Source organism: Salmo salar, chromosome ssa07 (genome assembly GCF_905237065.1).
Source record: "Salmo salar chromosome ssa07, Ssal_v3.1, whole genome shotgun sequence".
Lineage (NCBI taxonomy): Eukaryota > Metazoa > Chordata > Actinopteri > Salmoniformes > Salmonidae > Salmo > Salmo salar.
The window spans coordinates 40,473,366-40,499,029 of record NC_059448.1 but is presented as its reverse complement, the minus strand read 5'-3'; the positions used below and the strand labels follow the sequence as shown (position 1 = coordinate 40,499,029).

General features: G+C 43.2%; 1 protein-coding gene across 2 annotated transcripts in view; it reads left to right on the top strand.

The window, feature by feature from the left end:
* The window catches only part of LOC106609188 (cGMP-inhibited 3',5'-cyclic phosphodiesterase A), an 80,589-nt gene that overhangs the window by 38,381 nt on the left and 16,544 nt on the right, over positions 1-25,664 (top strand). For both annotated transcript variants that reach the window (XM_014207699.2, XM_014207700.2), the window contains exons 2-4: positions 14,437-14,694; positions 23,627-23,784; positions 25,290-25,417. In XM_014207699.2, the coding sequence (XP_014063174.1) occupies positions 14,437-14,694; positions 23,627-23,784; positions 25,290-25,417 (544 nt within the window). The remainder of the gene's footprint in view (positions 1-14,436; positions 14,695-23,626; positions 23,785-25,289; positions 25,418-25,664) is intronic.

Genomic DNA, 25,664 nt, shown 5'->3' with positions numbered 1-25,664 from the left:
TACTTTTTTCTTTACATAGTTGAATGTGCTGACAACAAAATCACACAAAAATAATCAATGGAAATCCAATTTATCAACCCATGGAGGTTTGGATTTGGAGTCACACTCAAAACTAAAGTGGAAAACCACACTACAGGCTGATCCAACTTTGATGTAATGTCCTTAAAACAAGTCAAAATGAGGCTCAGTAGTGTGTGTGGCCTCCACGTGCCTGTATGACCTCCCTACAACGCCTGGGCATGCTCCTGATGAGGTGGCGGATGGTCTCCTGAGGGATCTCCTCCCAGACCTGGACTAAAGCATCCGCCAACTCCTGGACAGTCTGTGGTGCAACGTTGCGTTGGTGGATGGAGCGAGACATGATGTCCCAGATGTGCTCAATTGGATTCAGGTCTGGAGAACGGGCGGGCCAGTCCATAGCATCAATGCCTTCCTCTTGCAGGAACTGCTGACACACTCCAGCCACATGAGGTCTAGCCTTGTCTTGCATTAGGAGGAACCCAGGGCCAACCACACCAGCATATGGTCTCACAAGGGGTCTGAGGATCTCATCTCGGTACCTAATGACAGTCAGGCTACCGCTGGTGAGCACATGGAGGGCTGTGCGGCCCCCCAAAGAAATGCCACCCCACACCATGACTGACCCACCGCCAAACCAGTCATGCTGGAGGATGTTGCGGGCAGCAGAACGTTCTCCACGGCGTCTCCAGACTCTGTCACGTCTGTCACGTGCTCAGTGTGAACCTGCTTTCATCTGTGAAGAGCACAAGGCGCCAGTGGCGAATTTGCCAATCTTGGTGTTCTCTGGCAAATGCCAAACGTCCTGCACGGTGTTGGGCTGTAAGCACAACCCCCACCTGTGGACGTCGGACCCTCATACCACCCTCGTGGAGTCTGTTTCTGACCGTTTGAGCAGACACATGCACATTTGTGGCCTGCTGGAGGTCATTTTGCAGGGCTCTGGCAGTGCTCCTCCTGCTCCTCCTTGCACAAAGGCGGAGGTAGCGGTCCTGCTGCTGGGTTGTTGCCCTCCTACGGCCTCCTCCACGTCTCCTGATGTACTGGCCTGTCTCCTGGTAGCGCCTCCATGCTCTGGACACTACACTGACAGACACAGCAAACCTTCTTGCCACAGCTTGCATTGACGTGCCATCCTGGATGAGCTGCACTACCTGAGGCACTTGTGTGGGTTGTAGACACCGTCTCATGCTACCACTAGATTGAAAGCACCGCCAGCATTCAAAAGTGACCAAAACATCAGCCAGGAAGCATAGGAACTGAGAAGTGGTCTGTGGTCACCTCCTGCAGAACCACTCCTTTATTGGGGGTGTCTTGCTTATTGCCTATAATTTCCACCTGTTGTCTATTCCATTTGCACAACAGCATGTGAAATTTATTGTCAATCAGTGTTGCTTCCTAAGTGGACAGTTTGATTTCACAGAAGTGTGATTGACTTGGAGTTACATTGTGTTGTTTAAGTGTTCCCTTTATTTTTTTTGAGCAGTATATATTTTTTTAACCCTATCCCAAACCTTAACCCTTACCTTACCCATTCGGAATTAATTCCTAAACCTGAAAAAAAGTTGAATACCGATGTCTTGTTATCTGTATAGACCTTTGTGACAGCTGCTGCTCTAAAAAGGGCTTTATAAAATATTTGATTGATGAATGCAATGCCATGCTCTCAATAGTCTAACGTGGCTTCCTCTCCTCATCTTTCTGCTCATATCCTGTCCTTCATCACTCCTTCTTATTCATTTTTTACTCATGAGAAAGAGTTGTACTGGTGAATGCAAATACCTGATGAAAGCCTCGTCCCATTGCTCTCAGCTGTGTCTTCAGTGTCACTGCAGATGAAAGAGAGAGGACACGAGGAGAGGATGAAGCCAATTTAGACAACTGAGACTACTGTGACGTGTGGGGAGCACTGTACTAATGCAAATAACCCACTTCTATTCTTTCCCGTCTTTTCACACTATTAATAATAAAAGGGAAACGCGTAGGACGGGATGACGCGTTGTTGCGTCCAATTTAACCCAAACAACTATTTATATTGTGTAGGACTCACTTTGCTCTTTGCCCCTGCATCTCCTAGCAACAGGCTATTTTCTATATAAATGCTTCCTGTCTGTCTGCCCACCTCGGTGGAGCGACGAGTGGAGGAGCACCTAGGAGCATTCTCTCACAGGATTGGCTGAGGCAGGAGCAGGCGAGGGCCAGAGGGTTATTGGGACTGACTGCATATGTGGTACAGTTGGGCAGAGGAGAGAAGGGTGTGAGAGAGGAAGGAAAAGAGGGAGGGAGAGAAGAGAGGAGTGACAGTTTACTTTCTGAGGAGGAGGGAGGACAGGCACCATAGGAAGACAGCTACTGCAGCTGTGAGGAAGAGATAGGAGTCGGGTATCGGGTGTTTTGATGTTGAGCATTGGTTGCTGGTTGTGTGCATTGTGTGTCTGATGAACAAGGGGTACACATCGTGTACCATGAGACGCTATCAGGAGACCACCCATCCTTCCAAACAGGTGGGCTCTTTACCGCTGTGTTATGTTGTGAGGCAGCATGTATGTTTTCATCTGTGTACACAATTTTTGTTGTTGTTGATTCAACTAATTATGATTTAGTAACTGGTTCCACAGTCTTTTATAGTTTACAAAACTTTTCGGTCAAAGTGTTACCTAAACATAACATTTTTGGTTGGCCCAAACTTATCTCCAACTTGAGAACTTAGGTTATGGACACCCACGCATTAAAATGGTGTTTTTAACATAGAATGGTTTCAACATATTTGACACACGTGATTCCCTTGCGCCCTTTCATTTACAGACAAATTATTATTCAACATATCCACACCTGGGATTTGAACGTCCAACCGCATGGTTCATAGCATTCCAAGCTTACTGCTACTCCACCATGTCTGTGTCAATGACTGATTTCACCTGTATTTCTATACGTTGCACTTCAAAGTGAATTTCATCTCTGTTAAAAGTAAACTCAAGAAAAACTATTTTATTTATCATAGTGATAAAGGATTGTGAGTTCAAATGAAATGCTTATTTGCAAGCCCTTAACCAACAATGCAGCTCAAGAAATAGAGTTATGAAAATATTTACTAAATAAACTAAAGTATAAAAAAAATCGAATCAAATCAAAAAGTAACACAAGAAAATGACATAACAATAATGATCAATGGGGTCAATGTAAGTAGTCCGTGTGGCCATTTGATGAATTGTTCAGCAGTCTTATGACTTGGGGGCGGAAGCTGTTAAGGAGCCTTTTGGTCCTAGACTTGGCGCTCCGGTACCACTTGCAGTGCGGTAGCAGAGAGAACAGTCTATGACTAGGTGACTGGAGTCTTTGACAATTTTTTGGGCCTTCCTCTGACACTGTCTAGTATATAGGTCCTGGATGTCAGGAAGCTTGGCCCCAGTGATGTACTGATGTACTGGGCCTTACACACTACCCTCTGTAGCGCCTTACGGTCAGATGCCGAGCATTTGCCATACCAGGCGGCGATGCAACCGGTCAGGATGCTCTTGATGGTGCAGCTGTAGAACCTTTTGAGCATCTGGGGACCCATGCCAAATCTTTTCAGTCTCCTGAGGTGGAAAATATGTTGTCGTGCCCTCTTCACGACTGTCTTGGTGTGTTTGGACCATGATAGTTTGTTGGTGATGTGGAAACCAAGGAACTTAACTCTTGACCTGCTCCACTTCAGCCCCGTTGATGTTAATTGGGGCCTGTTCGGCCCTCCTCTTCCTATACATAGTCATAGACTGTTTTCTCTGCTACCGCACGGCAAGCGGTGCCGGAGGTCCAAGTCTAAGACCAAAAGACACCTTAAAAGGCTCCCGAGTGGCGTAGCGGTCTAAGGCATTGTGTCTCAGTGCTAGAGGCATCACTACAGACACCCTGGTTCAAATCCAGGCTGTATCATAACCGGTTGTGATTGGGAGTCCCATAGAGCGGCGCCCAGCGTCGTCAGGGTTTGGCCGGTGTAGGCCGTCATTGTAAATAAGAATTTGTTCTTAACTGACTTGCCTATTTAAATAACGGTTCAAAAAAATATATAGTTTTTTTATAGCTTCAAGCCATAAGACTGCTGAACAATTAATGAAATGGCCACCGGATTATTTACATTGACACCCCCCCTCCATTTGTTTTTTACACTGCTGCTACTCGCTGTTTATTATCTATACATAGTCACTTCACCCCTACCTACATGTACAAATGACCTCGACTAACCTGTACCCCCGCACATTGACTCGGTACCGGTACCCCCAGTATATAGCCTCCTTATTTTATTGTGTTACTTTTTATAATTTTTCAATTTAGTTTATTTGGTCAATATTTTCTTAACTCTTTCTTGAACTGCACTTTTAGTTAAGGGCTAGTAAGTAAGCATTTCACGGTAAAGTCTACACATGTATTCGGCGTATGTGACAAATAAAGTTTGATTTGATTTAGTTTTTGCTATTAAGCAGGAATCAGGAGGATAGAATTATGATCAGATTTGCCAAATGGAGGGCGAAGGAGAGCTTTGTATGTGTCTATGTGTGTGGAGTAAAGGTGTTCTAGTGTTTTTTCCCCCTCTGGTTGCACATGTGACATGCTGGTAGAAATGAGGTAAAACGGATTTAAGTTTGCCTGCATTTAAGTCCCCGGCCACTAGGAGCGCCGCTTCTGGATGAGCATTTTCTTCTTTGCTTATGGCCTTATACAGCTCGTTGAGTGCGGTCTTAGTGCCAGTATCAGTTTGTGGTGGTAAATAGACGGCTACAAAAAATATAGATGAAAACTCTTTGTAGATAGTGTAGTCTACAGCTTATCATGAGGTGATCTACCTCAGGTGAGCAATAGCTCGAGACTACCTTAATATTAGACATCACACACCAGCTGTTATTGACAAATAGACACACAGCCCCACCCCTTGTCTTACAGGACGTAGCTGTTCTGTCCTGCCGATGCATGGAAAACCTTACCAACTGCATGTTATCCATATCGTCGTTCAGCCACGACTCGGTGAAACATAGGATATTACAGTTTTTAACGTCCCGTTGGTAGGATAGTCTCATCCAGTTTATTCTCCAGTGATTGCACATTGGCCAATAGAACGGATGGTAGAGGCGGGTTACCCACTCGCCAACTAATTCTCTCAAGGCACCCTGATCTCCGCCCCCTGTAGTTCCTTCTTTTCTTCATGCGAATGACAGGGATTTGGGCCTTGTCTGGGAGCAGCATTATATCCTTTGTGTCAGACTCACTAAAGAAAAAATCTTCATCCATTTTGAGGTGAAAAATTGCTGTTCTGATATCCAGAAGCTAGTTTCAGTCATAAGAGACGGTAGCATCAATATTATGTACAAAATAAGTTAGAAACAATGCGAAAAAAAAACACACAAAATAGCACAATTGGTTAGGAGCCTGTAAAACGAGAGCCATCCTTCTGGCGCATCCCTCTGCAAGTAGGCGAAACCAGCCTTCGTTGGAGGATGACTTTACTACAAAGCTTTATTATTACACTTTTATTTGACACATTTCTTCTGATTGTTCTGTAGCTATCGGAATGTGGGAGTGTTGTGCTGTAGTATTACTGTAACAGTGAGTGTTGTTTACCATCCTGTAGGTTTTCGCTCCAACCCTAATCTAGCACACCTGATTCTAACAATTAGCTGGTTGATAAACTGAATCGGGTTAGTTACAACTGGGGTTGGATTGAAGGTTAGCTCTCCAGGAGCAGGGTTGGAAAACCCTGGTGTAGAGTCCTGTGATCATACTGTATTAGAGTATTGTTGACTGTAGTAATACTGTATTAGAGTAATATTTACTGAAGTTATAGAGTGCTGTGAAGAGTGCTGTGGTAATACTGTATTAGAGTATTGTTAACTGTAGTAATAGGGTAGATTAATGTAGTAATGCTGTATTATAGTATTGTTGACTGTAGTAATACTGTAGAGTACTGGGGTAATACCGTATTAGTGTATTGTTGACAGTAGCAATAGTGGAGTGCTGCAGTGGATGTCAGCCAGTCTGTAACTGTTGGGCTGTTCACTTTCCACCTGGCTAACTCAGTTCTGCCTGTGGACTCAGCTCACCATCTGTACACGCACGCATGCGTGCACACAAACACATACATGCATGTACACACACAACCACACACACTCACACATTACACACAGCCGTGCTTACGCCTGAACTGGTCTCATGTGCCTTTCAGTGTCTCTGAAGAGGAGAAGGGATGAAGAAAAGGAGAGAGAACACGTCCCATTTCGATGGAAAGAACAAAAGCTGCTCTATAGTGTTCTGGAAAATGGATTCCTCTAGTTTGCATAGGTTTTTTTCCTCTATATGCAGTTTTAAACCGGTATGCAAGATCACATAGGTAATGTAGTTACTGTGAAATAAGGGCCTGGGTTTACAGTACTACTTCTACAACCCTAAAGCTATTCCATCAATGACAGATATTGACACCCTGTTCCCTTGGGTCTCTCCGTGTGTGTGTGTGTGTGTGTGTGTGTCTGTGTGTGTGTGTGTGTGTGTGTGTGTGTGTGTCTGTGCGCGTGTGTGCACATTCAATGACTCTGTGTTCTTGGTCTGTTTGCGATCGGTCTTTAAACCTATCAAGATCAATACTTCTCTACTTCCTGACCTCTGTCTCCTCTATAAATAACTGTTCCCACTATCACTTGCTTGGCCTAAATACACACGTACTCACGTAAAGAAGATACACACAGGCCCACACTCTCTACCTTGTTATCTACAGTATCTTTCTCTCTCTCGCCCTCCCTCCCTCCGTCCCCCCCTTTCTCTCTCCCAGGGACATGAGCCAGCCACACAGAGTCCATTACTGCCAGGTAATGGTTGAATGTCACAACCACAGGATGTCGTAAAGACCTGAGTGAAGAGAACTCTAATGGGTTTTGTTCAGGTTGAGCTGATTTCGCACAGCAATAGAGAGAGTTTGCGTCTCAAATGGTACCCTATTCCCTATGTAGTACACTACTTTTGACCAGGGCCTATAGGGCTCTAGTCAAAAGTAGTGCACTACAGTACATGGGGAATAGGGTGCCAATTGGGGCCCATACCCTAGCTGTTCCACATCTATCTGTATCAGAGCATCAGGCTACTTTGAGGAATCTATTAGCTCTCTCTGCATCGCTGTTAGATCTGTTTGGTGAGTCAGTCATCAGGGTTCCAGTGTTTGAGGAGTTAATACGAGGTGTTTAAGTAAACAAGATGGTCATGATAAATCATTTGTACTGTTTACATAAGAGTTTCTGTACAGGAGTGGGACACTGGTGTCTATCCCTGTTTCAACTCTCTGTAACTGCTATAAAACATCTCCAAAGTGCGGTTTTTGAATCTGTGTGTGTGCACTGATAAAGAGAGCGAGAAAGAGAGTGTGTGTGTGTGTGTGTGTGTGTGTGTGTGTGTGTGTGTGTGTGTGTGTGTGTGTGTGTGTGTGTGTGTGTGTGTGTGTGTGTGTGTGTGTGTGTGTGTGTGTGTACTCCCGTGGCTGTGTCCATGCATGTTCATGTGTGTCTGTGTATTTATTTATCTGGTCTCTCATCTGATCAACACAGCAGTTTGACCTGAGAATGTGGGAAATGTCCGTCCTGTGCTCTGCTGTGGTCGGTTGTTTATGATGCTGCTCTGTTTACCGAGCACTAAGAGCGAGTATTATTGGAGGCCAACAGAGACATGAGAGATAGAGGGAGGGGAGAGAGATGGAGCGAGCGGAAGCCTCCCACACAAAGGAGTTGTAAGGTCTCCCGTCCACTTACCCTCTCTCCTCTCGCTCACGCTCAAAATACATCCCTCAATATAGAGTTACTGTCAGCTCTCTTACGTTTGGCCACATCTAACCCTGAACCCTGTGATGAAACACACAGACACACGTAGACAAAGTCATACAATTTGTGATTCACATAAATTCTATGAAAACCCACACTAAGACACGGTTCTATTAACAGTATTGCACTTTTCATGTATCATACTTTTGGCATAGCCTATCCACCAACCAAGCAACATTATAGACTACACGTTAAAATCCGGTTGTTGCAGGATTTATTTGGCTGTGACAATATAGGTCACATTAAAATCCAACATCTGTAGGAAGGAAAGTAGATATGGAAAGGATACCACTTTAGACAATTGAGATTCACCCTATGAAGCACAGTTTATTGTGGCTATTTACTTTCACAGATTGCCTGGTTGAAATGGCTCCACTATGATATATGAATGGTGAAAAACCTCTCCTCTCAGTTGCAAAGGTGTGGTCAGAGGAATCAGTGGTCAGAAAGAAACTCTACAGTTTGTGTTTTTGCAGTAATTCGTGGCAGGAAGTACCAGATTGAATGTTGTGACGCTTTCCATGAGCACTGTGTAATTTACCAAGGCTGTTAGGGGAGTGTGTGTGGATGTGTGTGTCTGTATGTTTTTGTGTCTGTTATTGCCCAGGTCTGTGGAGAGTGATTCTTGGCGCTTGGAGCTGATTCTAATGATGTTGCTTACAGTAATTTCAGCTTTGCTCTGTACAGTAAAGAAAAACGAAAGGGAAAGGGGGATAACCTAGTCAGTTGTACAACTGAATGCATTCAACTGAAATGTGTCTTCCGCATTTAACCCAACCCCTCTGAATCAGAGAGGTGCGAGGGCGCCTGCCTTAATCAACATTCCTGAGCTTAGCCTACTGCTGTGGACGTGCCTTTACTAAACTAAACCTTTTTCCCCTAACACTTAACACGTCTGCTGAACGGGTACAGACCGAAAACAAAGAGTAGAGAGGAGAGCAATGGGACTGAATGGAAAGAGATGTAAATGAGCTGTAGGGGGGCAGGAAGATTGGAGAGCAGCCTGATCACTAGAAATAAACTTCCATTTTGGACGTTTGAAAAGATCCTGAGAACGTCGATTATATGCCTTCCTCCACACTCACAAAAAAGATTAAATGCAATTGCCCAGCACTGGGCGCAAACTCATGATACTGGGAGCTGGAGCTTGCTGCGCCACTGCAGTTCACAATATTCTAGCAAGCCGTGAGAATACTTAAAATTGTTTAACCTTTATTTAACTAGGCAAGTCAGTTAAGAACAAATTCTTATTTACAATGGCAGCCTACACCGGCCAAACCCAGATGACGCTGGGTCAATTGTGCGCCGCCCTATGGGACTCCCAATCACGGCAGGTTGTGATACAGCCTGGATTCAAACCAGGGTGTCTGTAGTGATTCCTCAAGCACTGAGATGCAGTGCGTTAGACCGCTGCACCACTCGGGAGCCCGAATCAATGGAGCAGAGAGCTGATACCCACATACCACTGTGTGTGTGTGTTCCTGGTAATAGCACGTTGTTTTAATGATTTGTTTTAAGTCTTCCCCAAACCATAGCCCTAACCTTAACCAATCGGAATGAATGCCTAAACACCTCAAACTCAACTCTGGACCTCAATTTTTTATTTTATTGTTCCCCTCTAATCAGGGTGCAATTAATGATCAGGTAGAACAGAAAACCAGCAGGCTCTGAACCTCGTAGGGTAAGAGTTGAATAGCCCTGGCCTAAACTGTTACCCTTTGAGTTGTTTCTGTTTTAACCCTATAACCACTTGGAATTAATGCTTCAAAAATAGACGTTCATCCATAATACGTTGAATTTCGAAGGGAAACTATGAGATCTTGTTGCAGCAAGAGCGGCATGTTGACATTGACAGGCAACTGGCGTCCAGGCGTCCATTATGGCCCAACTCTGCTATGACAGGAGGTGGCCATTATGGGTCTGCTCTGACATGGCATGGACAACCTTTTTACATGAAGCATGTGCTGCATTGGTTAACAGGTCAATACATTGATCCGCCCTGGCGACTGCTGTTGATGGTCTCAGGCACGCACAGAGAGGAACACACACACACACACACACACACACACACACACACACACACACACACACACACACACACAGTGGTATGTGGGTCTCAGCTCTCTGCTCCATTGATTATTGATCGGAAACTCAACATGGATTTATTATAAAGTTTTGTCTAATGTCTGAAACAAGAAAAACACCATCTGTCCCTCTTGTCTTATTTGTGATATATAGCATGAGATGCATGAGATGTTGCTGTGTGGTCCTAGCATGAGATGTTGCTGTGCGTCCTAGCATGAGATGTTGCTGTGTGGTCCCTCAGATTACACAAGCGACGGATACAGGGTGTTTCGACATAAGACACCAGCTCTTCCATTCTTCCACTGAATGTCTCACCAACACTCATAGGGCGGTGCACAGGTTGCTTTGGAGTTGTCATGTTGTGTTATTGTGACTCCCTCTACTGTCCCTGTGTGATTGAGATGGTCACTGCTATCCAGGCTGCTCTCATCCTCTCCCATCACTCCCTAGGTTATTTATACAATTATCACCTCTGTAGGAGTTAGAGCAGTCACACACACGTAAACAGACACATGCGCACACACACACACACACACCGACAGCAACAGAGGCACAGTCACAAAGCCGGAGATGTTCCAGCCAGCAATGATCAGTACTCTTAACAGTGTACTGTTATGATGTGTTAGATTAGTTTAGTCTAGTCTCCAGTGACTCCACCACTCTCTTACTCCCGGGGCTCCTGAGTGGCGCAGCGGTCTAAGGCACTGCATGTCAGTGCTAGAGACGTCGCTACGGACCCTGGTTCGATCCCGGGCTGTATCACAACTGGGACGTGATCAGGAGTCTCATAGGGCGGCGCACAATTGGCCCAGCGTAGTCTGAGTTAGGGAAGGGTTTGTGTCGTTAAATATTAAAAAAATTTAACTACTGTGATCACAACTTGCTGGAGTGTATTATCCCCTTAAGAACAATACAGTGCTACGTTGAACACAGTTGTTTTGTTATCAAAGTGGAAAGACACGGGAGGCCGTGCTATGTCGTGGTAATCATCGTTTCTTTGATTGCATTGGTACTATATGTGGTTGTTGTTCTAAACTCAAACTCAAACATTCAAACCCTTTCAGTGTGCATTCATTTTGTTTGTAGACATCTTTCATCACACAAGCATTGATCCAAAATATGTTTACTGTGAAATATAACGAGTACATTGGTTTAATCACCAAAACACAGCATAATGATATCTTCTTAATGTAGTTGTTTTAACAACCAGTTAATCCAATAGCAAAAAAATTACCCTTTGAATGTAGTATGTTACAGTACTGTAAATTAAAGTACATTACACTGTTTTCACATTAGGCAATACACTAGCACTCCCCATTAACATTGACTGAACATCACATTTCCAAAATGTATGTCCCATGTGTGATCAAAGGTGTGATCATTGAAGACATATTTCGCAATGTTATCAAATGAAAGAAACATCATATTTAGCAGGCATTAGTTTGCATCAAGTCATCTTGAGCATTTGGCCATCGGTTCTCATCGAAATCACAGTAAATATCCTCATTGTTTATGCACCTGGGGAAAAACCTTTTGGCATGGCGAATCCAAGCCTGACATACTGTAGGTCTGAATTGATATCATTCTATTCCTCATTCATGGGGCGGCAGGTAGCCTAGTGGTTAGAGCGTTGGGCCGGTAACTGAAAAATCTGTCGTTCTGCCCCTGAACAAGGCAGTTAACCCACTGTTCCCTGATAGGACGTTATTGTAAATAAGAATTTGTTCTTAACTGATTTGCCTAGTTAAATAAGGAAGGTGGTACACTCATGCGGGTGGCAGGTAGTGGTCCTGTACGTGGCTCAGTTCATTCACTAACAACACCATAATTGTTCGTTCGATTCCCAATGGCGTCACATACCAAAATCTGTGGACTGTTGTCACTTTGGGTAAAACTGTCTGCTACGTAAATGGCATATATTACAGTTCTGCATTAGCCAATGCAATTTTATTAAAGCATGCTATACTTTGGATACATGTTTACTGTATAGGAGATAAAACATTTTTCTGGTTTTGGACTTTCTGTAAGGTTCTGGGTGTAGCTGGTGCAGAGGAGTCAGGCGCAGGACAGCAGAGATGAGTAACACAATGAACTTTACTCTGAATTTCCAAATACATGAAGTAATACCAAGTCCACAAACAACGGACCGAACTTACAATAAAACAATCAGCCACAAAAACCATGGGGAAAACAGAGGGTTAAATAATGAACATGTAATTGGGGAATTGAAACCAGGTGTGTAAAACAAAGACAAAACAAATGGAAAATGAAAAGTGGATCAGCGATGGCTAGAAGGCCGGTGACGTCGACCGCCGAACGCCGCCCGAACAAGGAGAGGGACCGACTTCGGCGGAAGTCGTGAAACTTTCTGGATTATTTGCATAAATGGTATTGGGTTGATATTGTATTACTGCACTGTAGGAGCATTTCGCTGCACCTACTGTAATCTGCTAGTCTGTGTATGTGACCAATAAACTGTGATTCGATTTGTTACATACAGCACATCTCTGATCTTTTTAATACTTACTTTGAAGTAAAATCATAGTCATCATCATAGTAGTACATTCGAGTATGTATCATACTTGTTTCTACTAAACATACATTTTCATTATGTAGTTCTCAAAATCTGTAGTAAACAAACCATTTTACATGTCAAATTCTATCAATTTACCAGTCGGATTACGGGTGTTTCACACACAGTTTTGAGCTATAGTTCGAATCAGAGTTTGACTATTTGTCCGGGCCGATTCAATCAGGTCTGGCCCCCCGGAAAAGGGCTGCTTCTGGGCCGATTCCTCATTGCTAGCTGGGATGCGCTCATAAATGTCCTGCTATTAGCAGAATGTTTCAGAGATCTCAATTTATGATGTGTGTATTTCATCAAATGCTCGCAGTCAAACAACCAATAATGATGCGGAACTTTGGTTCATATCCTGTGTTTGGTCCAGACTGCGTTCTCACCTACAGTGAACCGCACCACCGTACGAATTGAATCGGACCGAGACAACCCTTTTGGAGTGAACCACGGCGCGTTGTTTAGTGCGCTGCCGAGTGTGGATAGTGCTCACGCCAGTCCAAACGAACCAAACTAAGAGTTTGTTTTTTAAAAAGTTTAAAACGCATCAAACCAATTTGGTGTGAAAGCCCCTTAAGTAATAGTAAAATGTATTTTAACAAAAGAGAATAGAGTCATAAAAGTAATGTGAGCATTGTATGAACATGTATTGCTATGTGAAACAAGTATTTCTAGATGAAACACTAAGTCTGGTGAAAAGGTGACTGTATAATCTTTTGTGTTGTACTTTTAGATTTTTTTTTGTTGTTGATCTGTTTTGAGTTTTGTGCTAAGAGTTGGGAAAATGTACCACAAACTTGCACCAAAGCGATTAAAAAAACAATGTGTGTGTGTGTGTGTGTGTGTGTGACCCTCAAGCGGATGCTTGACATATATTGCCTCAGTACACACAGCTGTATGGATTCATATGGAGTTAAGAGTTGTCTTGGAAAAGATTAGCTGCTTCCATGCTTAGAGAGTAAACAATGTCAGCTGCTCTTCCATCATCTTAATACGAGATCTACATTATCTAAATATTATTTTTACTAGTGCTAGTGTGGTAGCCTGGCTTTTGGTCTGAACGTTTTATGCATTTTCTTTATATGTGTCTCTGTGTGAAATGGGGATGTATCCCACCTTCCATGGACTCCAAAATGGATAACGTGTTGCAGACGCAAACACATCCCATTGAAGAGCAGTGCCCTGCTGTGAAACTGTCTCCCCGACATGGCTTCCTGTCTGCTTTAATGTCAGATATCAGAGTGGATGCATCTGGCTGCCAAAATATAGAGGCCCCTGTCACAAACAGCTTGTTTAGTGTGTGTGTGACCCACAGAAGCTAGTCTGTTGCCACAGCAACCACTGGTCTGTCTATTCTATCATGGCCTTGCCAATACACAGTTTTCAATGGGAGCTGGAGTGACACAGAGGCGCGCACACACACACACTGTCCTGGGATATGTATGGGATGAATGTGGATTCCAAGGAATGGCAGGATGAATCACAAAGATTCAGACAGCCTTCCTCCTTACCCACTGGTTGTGTTTTCTCTGACACTCTTACAGAGATTAAATTAGTTAAAGGAGGATATCATGTCCCCTCCTTCTCCCCTTACTCCCTTTCATATCTCTCCCCCTCTCTCTTAAACTCATTGTTGGCACTCTTTGTCTCTCCTCCTCTGCAATCCCCCCCCCCCCTCCACACACAGGTACAGTACGTATCAGGGCAGAGGCAGAATCGGTGTGCGTCAGCATGCGGTGACGTCTGCCTAGCATAGTGATAGCGTCACCTTTGCACCGCGTCAGCTTTCCTGAACAGGAGATGCGCTAACTGACTCTCTTTCACCATCTTTCTCTCCTCTACACTCCCTTGCTTCTTGTCCCTTCTCCTTCCCCCTCTCTCTCCACCCCCCCCTCCCCTCTCTCTCCCTCTCCTCTCTTCCTCAAGTCGTCGGGTACCTGTGTGGTGGTGGACATAGCGGTGATGGGGGAAGCCCATGGATTGATCTCAGACCTGCTGGCAGACCCCTCTCTGCCCCCCAACACCTGCAGTTCCCTGCGGGCTGTCAGTAACCTGCTCAGTACCCAGATCAGTTTGCAGCCGCTGCACCGGCCTCGAATCAACCCTCTGCAGGCACTCAGCGACACACACACCTGCTCCGACTCCGAGGACTGGCCAGAGAGAGAGAAACTGGCCATCCCAAAGGTAAAGGCTGCTGTACTTTTATAGACACATGTACGCATGCATACACACATACATACATGCACACAGGTTTTGTGCGTGCATGAAAAATCTGTACATTTTTATTCTGCTGATTTTAATTAACTACATTTTCAATGAGAACGCCTTGAATGTTCATATTTTCTGTTAGTTAGCACTTCTCACACACACACACACACACACACACACACACACACACACACACACACACACACACACACACACACACACACACACACAGACACACTCCTCTCATCCTCGTCCACACACATACATCCCCATTTCCCCAGTTTTTCCTTGTCAGGTGACGTTTTCAGGTCAGGGGAAAACATTGGGTTCGTGGCATGGCTCATAGACACCCAAGCATTGCACTAGTCATTGTGGCTAGTCAACTATGAACATAGTCATAATACACAGTGTATGCTGTGTACTAGAGGTGGACCGATTAGGATTTTTCAACGCCGATACCGATTATTGGAGGACAAAACCGCCGATACCGATTAATCGGCTGATATTTATGCATATATTTGTAATAATGACAATTACAACAATACTGAATGAACAATGAACACTTTTATTTCAACTTAATATAATACATAAATAAAATCAATTTAGTCTCAAATAAATAATGAAACATGTTCAATTTGGTTTAAATAATGCAAAAACACAGTGTTGGAGAAGAAAGTAAAAGTGCAATATGTGCCATGTAAAAAAGCTTTCGTTTAAATTCCTTGCTCAGAACATGAGAACATATGAAAGCTGGTGGTTCCCTTTATCATGAGTCTTCAATATTCCCAGTTAAGAAGTTTTAGGTTGTAATTATTATAGGAATTATGACGCGTCGACTATTTATCTCTACCTTTAACTATTGGATGTTCTTACAGGCACTTTAGTATTGCCAGCCTAATCTTGGGAGTTGATAGGCTTGAAGTCATAAACAGCGCTTTGCTGGAAGCATTGCTAAGAGCTGTTGGCAAATGCAGTAAAGTACTATTTGTATGAATGCTTACGAGCCTGCTGCTGCCTACCACCGCTCAGTCAGACTGCTCTATCAAACATCAAATCATAGACTTAATTATAATATAATAAACACATAAATACAAGCCTTTGGTCATTAATATGGTCAAATTCGGAAACTATAATTTCGAAAAAAACAAAACATTTATTCTTTCAGTGAAATACGGAACCGTTCCGTATTTTATCAAACGGTTGGCAACCCTAAGTCTAAATATTTCTGTTATATTGCACAACCTTCAATGTTATGTCATAATTATGTAAAATTCTGGCAAATTAGTTCACAGTTCGCAACGAGCCAGGCCGCCCAAACTGTTGCATATACCGGGACTCTGCTTGCATTGAATGCAAGAGAAGTGACACAATTTCCCTAGTTAATATTGCCTGCTAACATGAATTTCTTTTAACTAAATATGCAGGTTTAAAAAAATATACTTCTGTGTATTGATTTTAAGAAAGGAATAGATGTTTATGGTTAGGTACATTTGTGCAACGGTGGTGCTTTTTTCACAAATGCGCTTTTGTTAAATCATCACCCGTTTGGCGAAGTTGAAGTAGGCTGTGATTCGATGATAAATTAACAGGCACCGCATTGATTATATGCAACGCAGGCCAAGCTAGTTAACCTAGTAATATCATCAACCATGTGTAGTTAACTAGTGATTATGTGAAGATTGATAGATTTTTTTATGAGAAGTTTAATGCTAGCTAGCAACTTAACTTGGTTACTTGCAGCCACAAGGTCCTTTTGACGATGCACTCGCATAACAGATGGTCAGCATGCCACGCAGTTTCCTCGCCGATTGCAATGTAATCGGCCATAATCGGTATCAAAAAAGGCTTTGAAATCGGCCCTAATTATTCGCTCATGCCGATTAATCGATCGACCTCTACTGTGAACCCATTCAATTATATCTCTGGTGTCATTATATCATAACAGCCAGGTCTTTACAGAGATATTGCTCCTTATATCACGTGTATCGGGCCCCAAACCCTTACCCTGCTCCCTATAACTGCTACCCACACCTGTGTTTAGCTTTACATCAGCAGTCTAGACCCCACTACCCCTTAAACCCCTATGTTTCATCTCACCATCTACTGTATCTGATACTGTAGTGCTCTATTCTTCTAGCTAGACTGTTGACCACATTTTTGGTCTCCACTCACTCTAGACTCTCAGCCTGTGAATTAAAGGTGACATTCTGTCTGTTTCTGAGTGCAGACAAACACCACTGAGAGCATCTGGTTCCTGAACTGCTGCTGTTTTATCTGGGGTTCTCCACAGCTGTGTCAACACAGAGTCTATCTGAATAAAACCGTGTCTGTCCAACATAAGTGTCCGTCTCTCTCTCTCTCTCCCCCCCTCTCTCTCTTACTCTCTCTGATGGTTAAAAGTAATCAAAACACAATTTAGAGAAGGTCGTAGTGAGGAGGTGAGGCCCTTACATCTGCTACCCAGTCCACACTGCCCCTTTACTTCCTTCCTTCTTCCCTCAGATCAGAATACTGGTTTGTTTTAGGGGATGTCTGGTTGTGCAGTTCCATCTCTGTTTCTTGTATAAAAGCTGTTTCGACGTCGTGAAGCTCGGTCTGCTAGACAAAACACTTTCTGAAAATCCAGAGAAAAGATGTGCTACTCTGGAATATTGGAGTTTTCTTTTTTGGATTCCCCTCCTGAATGTGTGTGTGTGTGTGTGTGTGTGTGTGTGTGTGTGTGTGTGTGTGTGTGTGTGTGTGTGTGTGTGTGTGTGTGTGTGTGTGTGTGTGTGTGTGTGTGTGTGTGTGTGTGTGTGTGTGTGTGTGTGTGTGTGTGTGTGTGTGTTAACTCAGTCTGAGGGCCTGGGACAGAGAGAGACTAGCTAAATGCAGTCCAAAGGAAAAGCTGCTTTGCTCACACTGTGTACCTCTAATGATAATGGTGATTTATTAGAAGTTATTTAAGCTTGAATTCTCCCCAAAACCTTTTCCTCTGACAAATGCAGCCAAACCAATGTTTTGTATTAGACTGTAGTGAAAAACAGCATCCCAGGCGTATATCACAATGGCATAATGTGGAAAATTTCACCAGAAAATAGATGAATTGTATTAAATATACTGAACAAAAAATATAAACGCAACATACAGTGTTGGTCCCATGAGTTTCATGAGTTGAAATAAAACATCCCCGAAATTTTCCATAAGCACAAAAAGCTTACTATTTTAAAATTTGGTGCACAAATTTGTTTGCATCCCTGTTAGTGAGCATTTCTCCTTTGCCAAGATAATCCATCCACCTGACAGGTGTGGCATATCAAGAAGCTGATTAAACAGCATGACCATTACACAGGTGCACTTTGTGCTGGGGACAATAAAAGGTTACTCTAAAATGTGCAGTTTTGTCACACAACACAATGCCACAGATATCTCAAGTTTTGAGGGAGCATGCAATTGGCATGCTGACTACAGGAATGTCCATCAGAGCTGTTTCCAGAGAATGTAATGTTAATTTCTCTACCATAAGCCGTCTCCAACATTGTTTTAAAGAATTTGGCAGTACGTCCAACCAGCCTCACAACCATGCCAGCCCAGGACCTCCACATCCGGATTCACCTGCGGGATCATCTGAGACCAGCCACTCGTACAGCTGATGAAACTCAGGAGTAGTTCTGTCTGTAATAATGCCCTTTTGTGGGGAAAAAGTAATTCTGATTGGCTGGGCCTGGCTCCCTAGTGGGTGGACCTGGCTTTTAAGTGGATGGGCATATGCCCTCCCAGGCCCACCCATGGCTGTGCCCCTGCCCACTTATGTGACATCCATAGATTATGGCCTAAATAATTGATTTCAATTGACTGATTTTCGAATATGAACTCTACCTCAGTAAAATAGTTTAAACTGTTCCATGTTGCGTTTATATTTTTGTTCAATATAGTTTAATTCACTAGAACCTTATACATAGCAAAGTAGTATTGACATGCTTTTAGACCCAGATAGATTTCAGAATAGATTCAATGAGGTAACGTTTAGAGCCCATTAGACACAAACCAGGGCTGATATGAGGAAGTGGGCCAGACCCTGATAGGACGAGACTTGACCCCTCCCCCTTGGCTGTGACACAGACTGTCTTTGTGAGTAACTGGAAGAGACATGGCTCACCTCGATAGCATCCGACATCTGGACCTCTGCAACCCTTTGAATCCTGCTCCAAGCCTCTGAGTCTGTAAGCCAATCACACTGTGTCCATCTCACCATCAGGTCATATAAATGTCATAAGGACGACAATGACTGTACTCATGTTATAACCAATGGAAATACAAATCCATGGTCCTGAGAGAGAGGCTTTAGAAAGAGTACGGTGACAAGACCGTCCCGGGATGCACAGGGTGGGTGTGTTTCAGATGGATTAATATGCTGGGAGGCACACATACACACATACAGTTGAAGTCGGAAGTTTACATACACTTAGGTTGGAGTCATTAAAACTCGTTTTTCAACCACTCCACAAATTTCTTGTTAACAAACTATAGTTCAAAGCAAGTTAGTTAGGACATCTACTTTGTGCATGACACAAATCATTTTTCCACCAATTGTTTACAGACAGATTATTTCACTTATAATTCACTGTATCACAATTCCAGTGACCATCGTTATGTTTGGAGGAAAAAGGGGACGCTTGCAAGCCGAAGAACACCATCCCAACCATGAAGAACTGAGTTTAAAACTGAGTTTAAATGTATTTGGCTAAGGTGTATGTAGACTTCCGACTTCAACTGTACAGTTTTTCACAATTCCTGACATTTAATCCTAGTAAAAATCTGTGTCTTAGGTCAGTTAGGATCACCACTTTATTTTAAGAATGTGAAATGTCAGAATATCAAAAGAATGAATAGGAAAGAATGATTTATTTCAGCTTTTATTTCTTTCATCACATTCCCAGTGGGTCAAAAGTTTACACAATTAGTAATTGGTAGCATTGCCATTAAATTGTTTAACTTGGGTCAAACGTTTTGGGTAGCCTTCCACAAGCTTCCCACAATAAGTTGGCCCATCACCAACTGACAAAGCTGGTGTAACTGAGTCAGGTTTGTAGGCCTCCTTGCTTGCACATGCTTTTTCAGTTCTGCCCTCAAATTTTCTTTAGGATTGAGGTCAGGGCTTTGTGATGGCCACTCCAATACCTTGACTTTGTTGTCCTTAAGCCATTTTGCCACAACTTTGGAAGTATGCTTGGGGTCATTGTCCATTTGGAAGACCTATTTGCGACCAAGCTTTAACTTCCTGATTGATGTCTTGAGATGTTGCTTCAATATATCCAGATAATTTCCCCCCTCAAGATGCCATCTATTTTGTGAAGTGCACCAGTCCCTCCTGCAGCAAAGCACCCCCACAACATGATGCTGTGCTTCACGGTTGGGATGGTGTTCTTCGGCTTGCAATCCTCCCCCTTTTCCCTCCAAATATAACAATGATCATTACGGCCAAACAGTTCTATTTTTGTTTCATCAGACCAGAGGACATTTCTCCAAAAAGTACGATCTTTGTCCCCATGTGCAGTTGCAAACCGTAGTCTGGCTTTTTTATGGCAGTTTTGGAGCATTGGCTTCTTCCTTGCTGAGCGGACTTTCAGGTTATGTCGATATAGGACTTGTTTCACTGTGGATATAGATACTTTTGTACCTGTTTCCTCCAGTATCTTCACAAGGTCCTTTGCTGTTGTTCTGGGATTGATTTGCACTTTTCGCACCAAAGTGCATTCATCTCTAGGAGACAGAACGCGTCTCCTTCCTGAGCGGTATGACGGCTGCGTGGTCCCATGGTGTTTATAATTGCGTACTATTGTTTGTACAGATGAACGTTGTACCTTCAGGCATTTGGAAATTGCTCCCAAGGATGAGCCAGACTTGTGGAGATCTACAATTTTTTTTCTGAGGTCTTGGCTGATTTCTTTTGATTTTCCCAGGATGTCAAGTAAAGAGGCACTGAGTTTGAAGGTAGGCCTTGAAATACATCCACAGGTACACCTACAATTGAATCAAATTATGTCAATTAGCCTATCAGAAGCTTCTAAAGCCATGACATCATTTTCTGGAATTTTTCAAGCTGTTTAAAGGCACAGTCAACTTCGTGTATGTAAACTTCTGACCCACTGGAATTGTGATACAGTGAATTATAAGTGAAATAATCTGTCTGTAAACAATTGTTGGAAAAATTGCTTGTTTTATGCACAAAGTAGATGTCCTAACCGACTTGCCAAAACTATAGTTTGTTAACAAGAAATTCGTGGAGTGGTTGAAAAACGAGTTTAATGACTCGAACCTAAGTGTATGTAAACTTACGACTTCAACTGTACACACATACATACAGTGCTGTGAAAAAGTATTTGCCCCTTCCTGATTTCTTATTTTTTTGCACATTTATCACGCTTAAATGTTTCAGATCAAACACATTTAAATATTACACAAAGATAACCCAAGTAAACACAAAATGCAGTTTTTAAGTGATGATTTTATTTATTAAGGGAAAAAAGCTATCTGAACCTTCATGGCCCTATGTGAAAAAGTAATTGCCCCCTAAACCTAATAACTGGTTGTGCCACCCTCAGCAGCAACAACTGCAATCAAGCATTTGTGATAACTGGCAATATTTCACATCGCTGTGGAGGAATTTTGGCCCACTCTTCTTTGCAGAATTGTTTTAATTCAGCCACATTGTAGGGTTTTCGAGCATGAACCACCTTTTTAAGGTCACGCCACAGCATCTCAATCGGATTCAAGTCCGGACTTTGACTAGGGCCACTCCAAAACCTTCATTTTTTTTTTTTTTAAGCCATTCAGATGTGGACTTGCTGGTGTGTTTTGGATTATTGTCCTGCTGCAGAACCCAAGTGCGCTTCAGCTTGAGGTCACGAACTGATGGCCGGACATTCTTCTTCAGGATGTTTTGGTAGAGAGCAGAATTCATGGTTCCATCAACCACAGCAAGTCGTCCAGGTCCTGAAGCAGCAAAGCAGTCCCAGACCATCACACTACCACCACCATATTTGACTGCTGGTATGATGTTCTTTTTCTGAAATGCTGTGTTACTTTTACGCCAGATGTAACGGGACGCACACCTTCCAAAATGTTCAACTTTTGTCTCGTCATACCACAGAATATTTTCCCAAAAGTCTTGGGGATCATCAAGATGTTTTCTCCCAAAGGTGAGATGAGCCTTTCTGTTGTTTTTGGTCAGCAGTGGTTTTCGCCTTGGAACTCTGCCATGGATGCCATTTTTGCCCAGTCTCTTTCTTATGGTTGAGTCATGAACACTGACCTTAACTGAGGCAAGTGAGGCCTGCAGTTCTTTAGATGTTGTTGTGGGTTCTTTTGTGACCTCTTGGATGAGTCGTCGCTGCGCTCATGGGGTTGTTTTGGTAGGCCAGCCACTCCTGGGAAGGTTCACCACTGTTCCAAATGTTCTCCATTTGTGGATAATGGCTCTCACTGTGGTTCGCTGGAGTCCCAAAGCTTTAGAAATGTATTTGTAACCCTTTCCAGACTGATAGATGTCAATTACTTTGTTTCTCATCTGTTTCTGAATTTCTTTGGATCGCGGCACGAAGTCTTGCTTTTTGAGATCTTTTGGCCTACTTCACTTTGTCAGACAGGTTCTAATGAAGTGATTTCTTGATTCAACAGGTCTGGCAGTAATCAGGCCTGGGTGTGGCTTGTGAAATTGAACTCAGCTTTCCAAAAAATTTGATTAACCACAGTAAATTCATGATTTAACAAGGGGGGGGCAATTACTTTGTCACATAGGGCCATGAAGGTTCGGATAGCTTTTTTTCCTTAATAAATAAAATTATCACTTAAAAACTCCATATTTTTATTTACTTGGGTTATCTTTGTGTAATATTAAATTTGTTTGATGATCTGAAACATTTTAAGTGTGACAAATGTAAAAAAAAAAAAAAAGAAATCAGGAAGGGGGCAAGTACTTTTTCACAGCACTGTACATACATACATACACACTCCTCTCAACCTCGTCCACACACATACATCCCCATTTCACCTCCCCATGCTGGAAAGACCCTATAATGTAGTGAGCATTGACAGACATTCCCACAGAAAGCCTTTAATGTTTTACAAGGCCAGCACTTCAAAATGCATGCAGGCACTTAGTGTGGAGGTGAGACTAAATAAGGGTGTGCACAGGGTGTGTGTGTGTGTGTGTGTGTGTTTCAGATGGATTAATATGCTGGAACACACACACACACACGCACGCACGCACGCACGCACGCCTAGGAAAGAGTGAAATATTAATGTTCCTGTCAGCAAGGCTTATCTCTGGTTCTGTTCCCGCTCACTTTAGTCAATGAACAATGGTGCTTTTATTCTCTACTTTAAAACATATCTATCCAAAATGATGGATAAAATTTGTTTCATTAAGATGAAGTTAATACTAGACTATACAGTATGCTTTGTATCATCATAAATAAAAATCATTCAAACTAATCTCTCAAGCATGTGTTATTTTATTTGAACTGATAATAATGAATCATGCAGTCACTGGAAGATTTGACCTGGCACAGATTTTTTGGGCCACATTTTACTGTGGTTAAAGAGTAAGACTTTTCCGACCAAATGATTCTGAGGACATTCCTCCAGATCTTCCATCTGTCACGTTCCCTTATCAACCAGAAAACCATCATCTGCCTACCTCAAAAGTTATTCTCCTTTCATAATGTCTGTCTGTACTGTCGTGATTGACCTCTGGTCTCCCGTCCAGGATGTTGTTGGTGCACAGTAGAGAATCAAATGTTTACAAGTAGATGCATTTTGCTACACCCGCAGTAACATCTGCTAAATGTGTGTATGTGACCAATACCATTTGATTTGATTAGCTGTTCAGAGAGCTAGACCTGACCCACAACTTTGTGTGTTGTAGCGTCTGCGACGGAGCCTGCCTCCAGGCCTGCTGAGAAGGATCTCCTCTACATGGACCACCACCACCTCAGCTACAGGTCTTCCCACCATAGAACCAGGACCTGTACGTAGAGACCGCTCTGCCAGCATCAAACCCCTCCAAGACAGTCCACAATGCAGGTAGCATGCACTATCCTCTACTACCCTTTTCTCTCCATCTCTCTCTCTCCCTCTCGCCATCTCTCTCTCTCTCTCGCACACATTTCCTTTGTCTTTCCCTCTTTTTCTCCCTCTCTCACTCTTAGTCAACCGCCATGCAGGTAGCAGCCCCTCTCCTCCTCGATAGACTCCTCTCTCTCTCTCTCTCTCTGTTCGTCTTTATTTCTCTCCACATCCAGACATCAGACTTGCTTCCTGCTGCTCGAGTAACTTCCCGTAGGGGTCATCCTGAGGCCAGCGGTCCTCACAAGGCCCTCCCCAGCTGTAAACCCTCCTTTATGGCCCGTCACAATAGTGAAGTATTAGACCTATAATGCACGTGCAACACTGATATATTTTCTTATGTCGTGAATGATGGATGGGTCATGTGGGAGTTTGAACTGGAGAATGTAGGATGTTATGTGTGTACGTCTGTCTTTGAAGGAGACTGTTTGTGGTCTGTTTGTGGCTCCAGTCCTGTGGAGTGCTTCTCCAAGGCAGCTGGCCTTCATCTGTACCGAGACTGCGTTTTAGCATCCAGTCTATTGCCCAATCCTAAACTGACCCTAGTCCTCTACTTCCTACCCTACACTCGCTAACCCCTACCTCATAGCACTTTGTAGACCCTACAGATTTGGATATGTCTAAGAAATATGCAGAATAAACCACCTAACCTGAGATGATAGGATTGTTTGAGACATACAGATGATAATGCACACCAGTTTTGCGATTAATTCCATTTCCACGCTGTGTCAGGCTCAGAACTGGCTGTACTCTCCGGGGACAAATCTGTGTTGTTCTGGCCAAAACAACATCCCTTTTGGTGCTATTATTTATCATCTAAATTGTTCCTCTTTTTGAGATATTGGTTGAAGCTCAGAGTATAACAGTTAATCCTGAAGTCAGATGGCTATCTGCAGACTTCAGTCTGGCTCTTTGGCGGCTTCCTGGAGACTAAACATTCTAGAATAAATGTTCCAGGGAGATTTTTATCCTGTATGTCAGAGCAGGCTTAAAATACTGCTGGGGTTACCACCCAGTACACTCTCAGGAAAAAGGGTTCCAAAAGGGTTATTTGGCTGTCCCCATAGGAGAACCCTTCTTGGTTCCAGGTAGAACCCTTTTGGGTTCAATGTAGAACCCTCTGTGGAAATGGTTCTACATGGAACCCAAAAGGGTTATTCAAAGGGTTCTCCTATGGGGACAGTGAAAGAACCCTTTTAGGTTCTAGATAGCACCTTTTTTTCTAAGAGTGGAGGGTTCATGTTGTGGAGGTGACGGTATTATAGTAGTGTCTGATCTGCCACTCTTCAGGGACAATGGAAGTTGAATAGATGCTCTGTTTAATTGCGAAAAGCAACACAGTTCACCATAACAGCATTCAACAGACTGCTTCCTTTTACAGTGGAGACAGACTGTGGTTGTGATATCCTGTGTGTTAGAGTATTGTGACTTACTGAGGTTTTGATATCCTGTGTGTTTTCCAGCATGGTGAACAGTGAGTCGTGGAACAGCTCTGTAATGCTCACCATCTCGAAGAGTCGCTCCATGTCTGCCTCCTACTCTGCTTCAGCCACCTCCAACCACCTCTACAACAGACGAATGACCAGACCAGGTGTGTGTGTGTGTGTGTAGACACTTTGAGTGACAGAGAGTGATATTTTTAGTCCATCAGAACAGAACGGGTAATTTAGAATGATTAAAATGTTATGGGGCCATGTAAGAGACGGGTTAACCCATTCTCTGTCCATTCAGTGTGTGTGTGTGTGTGTGTGTGTGTGTGTGTGGGCAGTATGTGCAATTTCTCTTTTGTCTTTGTTTAAATCGTGATCTAATTTGTTACATTTCGTTGAATGAGTCTT